Source organism: Oncorhynchus masou, chromosome 13 (assembly GCF_036934945.1).
Source record: "Oncorhynchus masou masou isolate Uvic2021 chromosome 13, UVic_Omas_1.1, whole genome shotgun sequence".
Lineage (NCBI taxonomy): Eukaryota > Metazoa > Chordata > Actinopteri > Salmoniformes > Salmonidae > Oncorhynchus > Oncorhynchus masou.
In genome coordinates, this window is record NC_088224.1 from 96,039,072 (window position 1) to 96,054,071 (window position 15,000).

The 15,000-nt window shown below is 44.7% G+C and overlaps 1 protein-coding gene across 1 annotated transcript in view; it reads left to right on the top strand.

Annotated features, from left to right (window-relative positions):
* tenm4 (teneurin transmembrane protein 4) overlaps positions 1 to 15,000 on the top strand; it is a 716,895-nt gene that overhangs the window by 467,140 nt on the left and 234,755 nt on the right. The window contains exons 15-16 of the mRNA XM_064985425.1: positions 540 to 686; positions 11,437 to 11,653. Coding sequence (XP_064841497.1) covers positions 540 to 686; positions 11,437 to 11,653 — 364 coding nt within the window. The remainder of the gene's footprint in view (positions 1 to 539; positions 687 to 11,436; positions 11,654 to 15,000) is intronic.

Consider the following 15,000-nt stretch of genomic DNA (forward strand, 5'->3'; position numbering starts at 1 on the left):
TGTCATCACGATACTTCATAATGACAAAGCAAAAACAGGTAAAAAATAAAATAAAAAATAAAAAACTGAAATAAGTATTCAGACCCTATGAGACTGTAAATTGATCTCAGGTGAATCTTGTTTCCTTTGATCGATCCTGGAGATGTTTCTGCAACTTGATTGGAATCCACATGTGGTCAATCCAATTGATTGTGTGTAGATTGAATAGGAAAACAAGTAATATTTAATCAATTTTAGAATAAGGCTGTAACGTAGCAAAATGTGGAGAAAGTCAAGGAGTCTGATATTTTCTGAATGCCACTGTATATATGTATATATATATATATTTTAAATGTATGTTCTCCTTCTATTGTCTCATATTGTCTCCTTCTATTGTCTCCTATGTTTTTCATTCTCTTCTTAGTTTGTCTTACCATCTGTCCATCCGTGTGTTTTGTTGTTAATCTTTGCTATAATTAGTTGATATTCTCTACCAACATGTGTGTGTGGTGATACCTCTCTGCTGTGTCTGACGGTGTACTTGTATGTCTCTCTAACAGAGGGCTGCCCTAGTCTGTGTAACGGGAACGGCAGGTGTACCCTGGGTAATAACGGCTGGTACTGTGTGTGTCAGCTTGGCTGGAGAGGAACAGGATGTGACACGTCCATGGAGACGGCCTGCAGCGACAGAAAGGACAACGATGGAGGTAAATTGTAAACTAGATTTAGATTAATAACAATAAATACACTATAACACTATAGCTTAACACCAATGACTATACTATAACAATGTAGCTTAACACCAATGACTATACTATAACACCATAGACTAACACCAATGACTATACTATAACACCATAGACTAACACCAATGACTATACTATAACACTGTAGCTTAACACCAATGACTATACTATAACACCATAGACTAACACCAATGACTATACTATAACACCATAGACTAACACCAATGACTATACTATAACACTGTAGCTTAACACCAATGACTATACTATAACACCATAGACTAATACCAATGACTATACTATAACACCATAGACTAACACCAATGACTATACTATAACACTGTAGCTTAACACCAATGACTATACTATAACACCATAGACTAACACCAATGACTATACTATAACACCATAGACTAACACCAATGACTATACTATAACACCATAGACTAACACCAATGACTATACTATAACACCATAAACTAACACCAATGACTATACTATAACACCATAGACTAACACCAATGACTATACTATAACACCATAGACTAACACCAATGACTATACTATAACACCATAGACTAACACCAATGACTATACTATAACACCATAGACTAACACCAATGACTACACTATAATATCATAGACTAACACCAATGACTATACTATAACACCATAGACTAACACCAATGACTACACTATAATATCATAGTCTAACACCAATGACTATACTATAACACCATAGACTAACACCAATGACTATACTATAACACTGATCACTATACTATAACACCATAGACTAACACCAATGACTATACTATAACACCAATCACTATACTATAACACCAATGACTATACTATAACACCATAGCCTAACACCAATGACTATACTATAACACCATAGACTAACACCGATGACTATACTATAACACCAGACTAACACCAATGACTATACTCTATACTATAACACCAATGACTATACTATAACACCATAGACTAACACCAATGACTATACTATAACGCCATAGACTAACACCAATGACTGTACTATAACACCATAGACTAACACCAATGACTATACTATAACACCATAGACTAACACCAATGACTATACTATAACACCATAGACTAACACCAATGACTATACTATAACACCATAGACTAACACCAATGACTATACTATAACACCATAGACTAACACCAATGACTATACTATAACACCATAGACTAACTCCAATGACTATACTATAATACCATAGACTAACACCAATGACTACACTATAATATCATAGACTAACACCAATGACTATTCTATAATACCATATCTTAACTCCTACTATTAGCACCCAGTGTCCACTTTTTATTTATTTTTTCACCCCAATTCCGTGGTATCCAATTGGTAGTAGTTACAGTCTTGTCTCAACTCGGGAGAGGCGAAGGTCGAGAGCAATGCGTCCCCCGAAACACGACCCTGCCAAGCCGCACTGCTTCTTGACACACTGCCCATCCAACCCGGAAGCCAGCCTCACCAATGTGTCGGAGGAAACACTGTTCACCGTGCCAGCATGCACTGCGCCCGGCTCGCCACAGAGGTCACTAGTGCGCAATGAGACAAGGATATCCCTGCCGGCCAAACCCTCCCTAACCCGGACGACGCTGGGCCAATTGTGCGCCGCCCCATGGGCCTCCCGGTCGCAGCAGAGCCTGGACTCGAACCCAGAATCTTTAGTGGAACAGCTAGCACTGTTGTCCCTCAGACCACTGTGCCACCCGGGGCCCTGGTCTCCACTTTTAACCCACAGCTAACCATTCGTTGTGTATTTATTTAACTAGGCAAGTCATTTTAGAACAAATTTGTATTTTACAATGACGGCCAAACCCTAACCCGGACAGCACTGGGCCAATTTTGCACCACCTTATGGGACCCCCAATAACAGCCGGTTGTGTAGCCTGGAATCGAACCAGGGTCTGTGGTGGCGCATCTAGCGTTGAGATGCAGTGCCTTAGACCGCTGGGTCACTCGGGAAGCCCCAACTGGCTTAGGGGTTCTGAGAATTGTGAGCCTCGCATTGTCTGGGAAGTCTCAACTAACTGTTCATACCTCCACTGGTACCGTAGAGCAATAACAACCAGTCTATCCACTGTGAGACCTCTGAAAGCCTCCAGGCAGGCCTGTACACTTAGAACCTGGCTTCTTAGATAAACAAAGAACAGTGACACTCTGTCCTGGTGAGAATTAGTAGTGGGCTGTGAGTTGATACGTAGTTACACGTACACAGGAAGCTGTGTTAGAGCCCAGAGTGGGCACGTCTGAGCCCCAGAGTGTCAGCCCCCACCGGGCTCTGAACCCCCCCCAGTACAGACCTCTTTGCTAGGCCCCGTCGGGCCCTCTAATCATCCCAGGGCATAGCCAGGCACACCTCACAACCAGCAGGAGAACCAAGGCCTTCGGGAGAGCACGTTGGATACATGCCCTGATTCAGCCAGCCATGTAATGACCCAGATACAACCCTGATTTAGCCATGTAAGGACCCAGATACAACCCTGATTTAGCCATGTAATGACGCAGATACAGCCCTGATTTAGCCATGTAATGACCCAGATACAACCCTGATTTAGCCATGTAATGACCCAGATACAGCCCTGATTTAGCCATGTAATGACCGAGATACAACCCTGATTTAGCCATGTAATGACCCAGATACAACCCTGATTTAGCCATGTAATGACCCAGATACAACCCTGATTTAGCCATGTAATGACCCAGATACAACCCTGATTCAGCCAGCCATGTAATGCTCCAGATACAGCCTGATTTAGCCATGTAATGACCCAGATACAACCCTGATTTAGCCATGTAATGACCCAGATACAACCCTGATTTAGCCATGTAATGACCCAGTTACAACCCTGATTTAGCCATGTAATGACCCAGATACAGCCCTGATTCCACCAGTCATGTAATGACCCAGATACAACCCTGATTTAGCCATGTAAGGACCCAGATACAACCCTGATTTAGCCATGTAATGACCCAGATACAGCCCTGATTTAGCCATGTAATGACCCAGATACAACCCTGATTTAGCCATGTAATGACCCAGATACAACCCTGATTTAGCCATGTAATGACCCAGATACAACCCTGATTCAGCCAGCCATGTAATGACCCAGATACAGCCTGATTTAGCCATGTAATGACCCAGATACAACCCTGATTTAGCCATGTAATGACCCAGATACAACCCTGATTTAGCCATGTAATGACCCAGTTACAACCCTGATTTAGCCATGTAATGACCCAGATACAGCCCTGATTCAGCCAGCCATGTAATGACCCAGATACAACCCTGATTTAGCCTTGTAATAACCCAGATACAACCCTGATTTAGCCATGTAATGACCCAGATACAGCCCTGATTCCACCAGTCATGTAATGACCCAGATACAACCCTGATTTAGCCATGTAATGACCCAGATACAACCCTGATTTATCCATGTAATGACCCAGATGCAACCCTGATTTAGCCATGTAATGACCCAGATACAACCCTGATTTAGCCGTGTAATGACCCAGATACAACCCTGATTTAGCCATGTAATGACCCAGATACAGCCCTGATTTAGCCATGTAATGACCCAGATACAACCCTGATTTAGCCATGTAATGACCCAGATACAACCCTGATTTAGCCATGTAATGACCCATATACAACCCTGATTTAGCCATGTAATGACCCATATACAACCCTGATTTAGCCATGTAATGACCCAGATACAACCCTGATTTAGCCATGTAATGACCCAGATACAGCCCTGATTCAACCAGCCATGTAATGACCCAGATACAACCCTGATTTAGCCATGTAATGACCCAGATACAACCCTGATTTAGCCATGTAATGACCCAGATACAGCCCTGATTTAGCCATGTAATGACCCAGATACAACCCTGATTTAGCCATGTAATGACCCAGATACAACCCTGATTTAGCCATGTAATGACCCAGATACAACCCTGATTCAGCCAGCCATGTAATGACCCAGATACAGCCTGATTTAGCCATGTAATGACCCAGATACAACCCTGATTTAGCCATGTAATGACCCAGATACAACCCTGATTTAGCCATGTAATGACCCAGTTACAACCCTGATTTAGCCATGTAATGACCCAGATACAGCCCTGATTCAGCCAGCCATGTAATGACCCAGATACAACCCTGATTTAGCCTTGTAATAACCCAGATACAACCCTGATTTAGCCATGTAATGACCCAGATACAGCCCTGATTCCACCAGTCATGTAATGACCCAGATACAACCCTGATTTAGCCATGTAATGACCCAGATACAACCCTGATTTATCCATGTAATGACCCAGATGCAACCCTGATTTAGCCATGTAATGACCCAGATACAACCCTGATTTAGCCGTGTAATGACCCAGATACAACCCTGATTTAGCCATGTAATGACCCAGATACAGCCCTGATTTAGCCATGTAATGACCCAGATACAACCCTGATTTAGCCATGTAATGACCCAGATACAGCCCTGATTTAGCCATGTAATGACCCAGATACAACCCTGATTTAGCCAGCCATGTTATTATAACCCAGACACTCTACAACTGCAGAGAAATTAAGTCCTGTGTGTGACTCAGTTGGTAGATTATGGTGTTTGCATTGCCAAGGTTTGTGGATTTGATTCCTACTGGAGCCATCGATATGAAAACACCTATGACTGTTAGTCACTTTGGATAAAAGTGATGTTGTCTAGGATATATTCACTAGTTTTTACCTATAACACTGCATGTGCCCTGCATGACTATCATGCCCAAGGCTGTACCCACTGCCTCAATGGCAGAAAAGAGATGGCTGTAATACCAGTCGAGCTAACAGGGAATTGAGCCAGGCAGACAGGAAGTGAGGAAGAAGGTATTATTATTTGTATCTGGCTCGGATATAGGTATGGGGGGATAGGAGCTCCTATAAGTAGAGAGCAACAAAGTGTTGATGACCTAGTTTACATGAAGTAAACTACAGAGCTAACACACAGACAGGAAGTAAATGCAGTGCTAACACACAAACAGGAAGTAAAGTGCAGCGCTAACACACAGACAGGAAGTAAAGTGCAGCGCTAACACACAGACAGGAAGTAAAGTGCATCGCCAACCCACAGACATGAAGTAAAGTGCAGCGCTAACACACAGACAGGAAGTAAAGTGCAGCGCTAACACACATACAGGAAGTAAAGTGCAGCGCTAACATACATACAGGAAGTAAAGTGCAGCGCTAACACACAGACAGGAAGTAAAGTGCATCGTCAACCCACAGACAGGAAGTAAAATCCAGCGCTAACCCACAGACAGGAAGTAAAATCCAGCGCTAACACACAGACAGGAAGTAAAATCCAGCGCTAACCCACATACAGGAAGTAAAATCAAGCGCTAACACACAGACAGGAAGTAAATTGCAGCGCTAACACACAGACAGGAAGTAAATTGCAGCGCTAACACACAGACAGGAAGTAAATTGCAGCGCTAACACACAGACAGGAAGTAAATTGCAGCACTAACACACAGACAGGAAGTAAAGTGCTGCACTAACACACATCAGCAGGTTCTGGAGCGGTGAATCATTACAGCCCTTAATTACAGCAGGAAGTCAGCTGTGGGCGGGAGGTGCTAAAGGATAGCTGCACTTCCTGGTTTTAGATTTGGTTCATTAAGAAATGCTATCAGCCGTCACTGAATTCAGATGTGAGTTGTTTGCGAGTGTGGTTTGATGTGAGTGTGTGTGTGTGTGTGTGTGTGTGTGTGTGTGTGTGTGTGTGTGTGTGTGTGTGTGTGTGTGTGTGTGTGTGTGTGTGTTTGCAAGGTGGGAGGATTAAGCCAAATTATTTCACTAATTAAATCAAATCAAATGTATTTGTCACATTCTTAAATAAACAACATATGTGGACTAACAGTGACATTCTTACTTACAGGCCCTTCCCAACAATAAAGAGATTTAAAAACTTGGAAATAATAGAAAAATAACATAAAGTGGAATAAATACCCGATTAGTGATGATAACTTGGTTATATACCCGGGGTACCAGTACCACGTTGATGATATCTTGGTTATATACCTGGAGTACCAGTACCACGTTGATGATAACTTGGTTATATACCTGGGTACCAGTACCACGTTGATGATAACTTGGTTAGATACCCGGGGTACCAATACCACGTTGGTGATAACTTGGTTATATACCTGGGGTACCAATACCACGTTGATGATAACTTGGTTATATACCTGGGTACCAGTACCACGTTGATGATAACTTGGTTATATACCTGGGGTACCAGTACCACGTTGATGATAACTTGGTTATATACATGGGGTACCAGTACCACGTTGATGATAACTTGGTTATATACCTGGGGTACCAATACCACGTTGATGATAACTTGGTTATATACCCGGGGTACCAGTACCACGTTGATGATAACTTGGTTATATACATGGGGTACCAGTACCACGTTGATGATAACTTGGTTATATACATGGGGTACCAGTACCACGTTGATGATAACTTGGTTATATACCTGGGTACCAGTACCACGTTGATGATAACTTGGTTATATACCTGGGTACCAGTACCACGTTGATGATAACTTGGTTATATACCTGGGTACCAATACCACGTTGATGATAACTTGGTTATATACCTGGAGTACCAGTACCACGTTGATGATAACTTGGTTATATACCTGGGTACCAGTACCACGTTGATGATAACTTGGTTATATACCTGGGGTACCAGTACCACGTTGATGATAACTTGGTTATATACATGGGGTACCAGTACCACGTTGATGATAACTTGGTTATATACCTGGGGTACCAATACCACGTTGATGATAACTTGGTTATATACCCGGGGTACCAGTACCACGTTGATGATAACTTGGTTATATACATGGGGTACCAGTACCACGTTGATGATAACTTGGTTATATACATGGGGTATCAGTACCACGTTGATGATAACTTGGTTATATACCTGGGTACCAGTACCACGTTGATGATAACTTGGTTATATACCTGGGTACCAGTACCACGTTGATGATAACTTGGTTATATACCTGGGTACCAATACCACGTTGATGATAACTTGGTTATATACCTGGAGTACCAGTACCACGTTGATGATAACTTGGTTATATACCTGGGTACCAGTACCACGTTGATGATAACTTGGTTATATACCTGGGGTACCAGTACCACGTTGATGATAACTTGGTTATATACATGGGGTACCAGTACCACGTTGATGATAACTTGGTTATATACCTGGGGTACCAATACCACGTTGATGATAACTTGGTTATATACCCGGGGTACCAGTACCACGTTGATGATAACTTGGTTATATACCTGGGTACCAGTACCACGTTGATGATAACTTGGTTATATACCCGGGGTACCAGTACCACGTTGATGATAACTTGGTTATATACCTGGAGTACCAGTACCACGTTGATGATAACTTGGTTATATACCCGGGGTACCAGTACCACGTTGATGATAACTTGGTTATATACCCGGGGTACCAGTACCACGTTGATGATAACTTGGTTAGATACCTGGGGTACCAGTACCACGTTGATGATATCTTGGTTATATACCCGGGGTACCAGTACCACGTTGATGATAACTTGGTTATATACCTGGGGTACCAATACCACGTTGATGATAACTTGGTTATATACCCGGGGTACCAGTACCACGTTGATGATAACTTGGTTATATACCTGGGGTACCAATACCACGTTGATGATAACTTGGTTATATACATGGGGTACCAGTACCACGTTGATGATAACTTGGTTATATACCTGGGTACCAGTACCACGTTGATGATAACTTGGTTATATACCCGGGGTACCAATATCACGTTGATGATAACTTGGTTATATACCTGGGTACCAGTACCACGTTGATGATAACTTGGTTATATACCCGGGGTACCAATACCACGTTGATGATAACTTGGTTATATACCTGGGGTACCAATACCACGTTGATGATAACTTGGTTATATACCCGGGGTACCAATACCACGTTGATGATAACTTGGTTATATACCTGGGTACCAGTACCACGTTGATGATAACTTGGTTATATACCTGGGGTACCAATACCACGTTGGTGATAACTTGGTTATATACCCGGGGTACCAGTACCACGTTGATGATAACTTGGTTATATACCTGGGGTACCAGTACCACGTTGATGATAACTTGGTTATATACCCGGGGTACCAATACCACGTTGATGATAACTTGGTTATATACCCGGGGTACCAGTACCACATTGATGATAACTTGGTTAGATACCTGGGGTACCAGTACCACGTTGATGATAACTTGGTTAGATACCTGGGGTACCAGTACCACGTTGATGATAACTTGGTTAGATACCTGGGGTACCAGTACCACGTTGATGATAACTTTGTTAGATACCCGGGGTACCAGTACCACGTTGATGATAACTTGGTTAGATACCTGGGGTACCAGTACCACGTTGATGATAACTTGGTTATATACCTGGGGTACCAGTACCACGTTGATGATAACTTGGTTATATACCCGGGGTACCAATACCACGTTGATGATAACTTGGTTATATACCCGGGGTACCAGTACCACATTGATGATAACTTGGTTAGATACCTGGGGTACCAGTACCACGTTGATGATAACTTGGTTAGATACCTGGGGTACCAGTACCACGTTGATGATAACTTGGTTAGATACCTGGGGTACCAGTACCACGTTGATGATAACTTGGTTATATACCTGGGGTACCAGTACCACGTTGATGATAACTTGGTTATATACCCGGGGTACCAATACCACGTTGATGATAACTTGGTTATATACCCGGGGTACCAGTACCACATTGATGATAACTTGGTTAGATACCTGGGGTACCAGTACCACGTTGATGATAACTTGGTTAGATACCTGGGGTACCAGTACCACGTTGATGATAACTTGGTTAGATACCTGGGGTACCAGTACCACGTTGATGATAACTTGGTTAGATACCTGGGGTACCAGTACCACGTTGATGATAACTTGGTTAGATACCCGGGGTAGCAATACCACGTTGATGATAACTTGGTTAGATACCTGGGGTACCAGTACCACGTTGATGATAACTTGGTTATATACCTATATGGTTATATAGCCTCTACCACTCAGATAGCCTCTACCCCTCAGATAGCCTCTACCCCTCAGATAGCCTCTACCCCTCAGATAGCCTCTACCACTCAGATAGCCTCTACCCCTCAGATAGCCTCTACCCCTCAGATAGCCTCTACCACTCAGATAGCCTCTACCACTCAGATAGCCTCTACCCCTCAGATAGCCTCTACCACTCAGATAGGCTCTACCACTCAGATAGCCTCTACCCCTCAGATAGCCTCTACCACTCAGATAGCCTCTACCACTCAGATAGCCTCTACCCCTCAGATAGCCTCTACCACTCAGATAGCCTCTACCCCTCAGATAGCCTCTACCACTCAGATAGCCTCTAGCACTCAGATAGGCTCTACCACTCAGATAGCCTCTACCCCTCAGATAGCCTCTACCACTCAGATAGCCTCTACCACTCAGATAGCCTCTACCCCTCAGATAGCCTCTACCACTCAGATAGCCTCTACCCCTCAGATAGCCTCTACCACTCAGATAGCCTCTACCCCTCAGATAGCCTCTACCACTCAGATAGCCTCTACCACTCAGATAGCCTCTACCACTCAGATAGCCTCTACCACTCAGATAGCCTCTACCACTCAGATAGGCTCTACCACTCAGATAGCCTCTACCCCTCAGATAGCCTCTACCACTCAGATAGCCTCTACCCCTCAGATAGCCTCTACCCCTCAGATAGCCTCTACCCCTCAGATAGCCTCTACCACTCAGATAGCCTCTACCCCTCAGATAGCCTCTACCACTCAGATAGCCTCTACCCCTCAGATAGCCTCTACCACTCAGATAGCCTCTACCACTCAGATAGCCTCTACCCCTCAGATAGGCTCTACCACTCAGATAGCCTCTACCACTCAGATAGCCTCTACCACTCAGATAGCCTCTACCCCTCAGATAGCCTCTACCCCTCAGATAGCCTCTACCACTCAGATAGCCTCTACCACTCAGATAGCCTCTACCACTCAGATAGCCTCTACCCCTCAGATAGCCTCTACCACTCAGATAGCCTCTACCCCTCAGATAGCCTCTACCCCTCAGATAGCCTCTACCACTCAGATAGCCTCTACCACTCAGATAGCCTCTACCACTCAGATAGCCTCTACCCCTCAGATAGCCTCTACCACTCAGATAGCCTCTACCACTCAGATAGCCTCTACCCCTCAGATAGCCTCTACCACAGCTCTACCTCAGCTCAGCTTCACTATGAAAGCCTGTGGAAGTTGTTGTCAGAAAGAGCCAAAGGATGATTGAGGATATCCATGTTGTTAGGAGGTGTCGAGGTGTAGAGATGTGACGGGGGATAACGTTGACCACTGGGATTACACAGTGACTAGTTTCATGACGATGAATCGGTTCACTAAGATGTGATTGTAAGTACATGTAGGTGCTGAAGTCGTTTTTGAAATGGTGTGTATTTGCTTATGCCTGCCTGTATACATTCCCCCTCCAGATGGTTTGGTGGACTGTATGGACCCTGACTGTTGTCTGCAGGCGTCGTGCCACACCACGGGTCTATGTGTAGGCTCTCCAGACCCCCTGGACATCATCCAGGAGACACAGCTCTCCTCCACCCAGAACAATCTGCAGTCCTTCTACGACCGCGTCCGCTTCCTGGTGGGACGGGACAGCACACACGTCATCCCCGGGGCTAACCTCTTTGACGGCAGGTGAGTCAACATGGTTTTGTTCATTAAATTAACTCACCGAATACAGCAGGTGTTAGACCTTACCCTAAAATACTTACAAGCTTTTAAACAGCAATGCATTTCAAAAAATAGAGTTAAGAAAATATTTGCTAAGTGAACGAAATTAAAACATTTAATAAATAGTGAGACAATAAGATTACATTACAATAAGAGGCTATTTACAGGAGGTACCGATACCGAGTCAATGTGCAGAGTGCACAGGTTAGTCGAGGTAATTTGTACATGTAGGTAGAGGTAAAGTGCCTATGCATAGATAATAAACAGCGAGTAGCAGCAGTGTAAAAACAGGGAGGGGGGTCAATGTGAATCGTTTGGGTGGCCATTTGATTAATTGTTCAGCAGTCTTATGGCTTGGGGGTAGAAGCTGTTAAGAAGCCTTTTGGACCTTGGCTTGGAACTCCGGCACCTCTTGCTGTGCGGTAGCAGAGAGAACAGTTTATGACTTGGGTGACTTTGACAATTTTTTGGGGGTCCTGGATGACCGGAAGCTTGGCCCCAGTGATGTATTGGGCCGTACGCACTACCCTCTGTAGTGTCCTTACAGTCGGATACCAAACAGTTGCCATACTAGGCGGTGTTACAACCGGTCAGAATGCTCTCGATGGTGCTGCTGTGGAACTTTGAGGATCTGGGGACCCATGACAAATCTTTTTTGTCTCCTGAGGGAGAAGAACTGACGTCGTGCCCTCTTCACAACTGTCTTGGTATGCTTGGACCATTCTAGTTTGTTGGTGATGTGGACACCAAGGAACTTGAAACTCTCAACTCGCTCCACTACAGCCCCGTCGATGTTAATGGGGGCCTGTTCGACCCTCCTTTTCCTGTAGTCCATGATCATCTTCTTTGCCTTGCTCACATTGAGGGAGAGGTTGTTGTCCTGGCACCACACGACCAGGACCACCTCCCTATAGGCTGTCTCATCGTTGTCTGTGATCAGGCCTACCACTGTTGTGTTGTCAGCAAACTAAATGATGGTGTTGGAGTCGTGCTTGGCCACACAGTCGTAGGTGATTAGGGAGTACTGGAGGGGACTGAGCACACACCCCTGGGGAGCTCCAGTGTTGAGGATCAGCGTGGCGGATGTGTTGCTACCTACCCTCACCACCTGGGGGCGGCCTGTCAGGAAGACCAGGATCCAGTTGCAGAGGGAGGTGTTTAGTCCCAGAGTTCTTAGCTTGTTGATGAGCTTCGTGGGCACTATGGTGTTGAACGCTGAGCTGTAGTCAATGAACAGCATTCTCACATAGGTGTTCCTTTTGTCCAGGTGGGAAAGAGCAGTGTGGAGTGCAATTGAGGCGGTATGGGACGGTATGCAACATGGAGTGGGTTTCCGGGATGATGATGTTGATATGAGCCCTGAACAGCCTTTCCAAAGCACTTCATGGCTATCGACGTGCTAGTCATTTAAGAAGGGTACCTTCACATCTTTTGGCACGGAGTATGGTGGTCTGCTTGAAACATGTAGGTATTACAGACTCGGTCAGGGAGGTTGAAAATGTCAGTGAAAACACTTGCATTTGGTCAGCGCATGCTTGGAGTACACGTCCTGGTAATCTGTCTGGCCCTGCGTCCTTGTGAATGTTGACCTGTTTAAAGGTCTTGCTCACATCGGCTACGGAAAGTGTGATCGAGAACAGTTGGTGCTCTCATGATTGCTTCAGTGTTGTTTGCCTTGAAGCCAGTATAAAAGGCATCTAACTGGTCTGGTAGGGTTGCGTCACTGGGCAGCTCGGGTCTGGGTTTCTCTTTGTAGTCCGTAATAGTTTGCACACATCCAACGAGCGTCAGAGCCGGTGTAGTAGGATTCAGTCTTATTCCTGTATTGACACTTTGTCTGTTTGATGGTTCGTCTGAGGGCTTAACGGGATTTCTTATAAGCGTACAGATTAGTGTAACGCTCCATAAGAGCGGCAGCTTTAGCCTTTACCTCGATGTGTAATGTTAAATGTAATGTAAATGATGTGGATGTTGCCATGGCTTCTAGTTGGGATGTGTACGTACGGTCGCTATGGGGACGACGTCGTCAATGCACTTATTGATAAAGCCAGTGACTGATGTGGTTTTCTGCTCAATGCCATTGTATGGATCCCAGAACATATTCCAGTCTGTGCTAGCAAAACAGTCCTGTAGCTTAGCGTCATCTGAACACTTCCATATTGAGTAACTGGTACTTTTTGCTTGTAAGCAGGAATCAGGAGGATAGAGTGGATAGAGTGTCGTGTTTTGAGGGACGCACGGCTCTCCATGTTTTCCTCTCCTGAGTCCGTACGGGATTTGCAGCGATGAGACAAGACTGTAACTACCAATTGGATTCCACGAAATTGGGATGAAAACAGAGTTTAAAAAAAACAACAACAACCAAATAACAGACCTTATACTGTGAGTAGACTGACTACCTGAACTCTCCAATAAGAAACATTTAAGGGGATAGTCAAAGTGTGCATCTCTAATGACACCCTTTTCCCTTTAAGTGCACTACTTGTCCAAAATGTCACACCGACCAGTAGCCGGTTTTGGGGAGGGGGACTATGTCTATCTAGAGCAGGACAAGGCTTGAGGAACACTGGTACAGACGTTATCCTACCATGAATCATGATATCAATTATCATGTTTTTATCTGTAGTTAAATCCCTCTGAATCTTTATGCTATTATGAGTCCAAATCAGCAGTGAGGAGTATTTTTCATCATTTTTAGCAGGAAATCATTTGAGATTAATAAACTATTTTTTGATGGGAGAGATCTGGCCAAGACAGCTGCTCTATACGGCCTAGTTAGTGGGGGAAGCAAATGGAAAGAGAGCACAGGAACACTCCCACTCAGCCACAGCAGCCATCTCATAAGCACAGGAGCACTCCCACTCAGCCACAGCAGCCATCTCATAAGCACAGGAGCACTCCCACTCAGCCACAGCAGCCATCTCATGTTCACAGGAGCACTCCCACTCAGCCACAGCAGCCATCTCATGTTCACAGGAGCACTCCCACTCAGCCACAGCAGCCATCTCATAATCACAGGAGCACTCCCACTCAGCCACAGCAGCCATCTCATAATCACAGGAGCACTCCCACTCAGCCACAGCAGCCATCTCATGTTCACAGGAGCACTCCCACTCAGCCACAGCAGCCATCTCATGTTCACAGGAGCACTCCCACTCAGCCACAGCAGCCATCTCATGTTCACAGGAGCACTCCCACTCAGCCACAGCAGCCATCTCATGTTCACAGGAGCACTCCCACTCAGCCACAGCAGCCATCTCATGTTCACAGGAGCACTCCCACTCAGCCACAGCAGCCATCTCATGTTCACA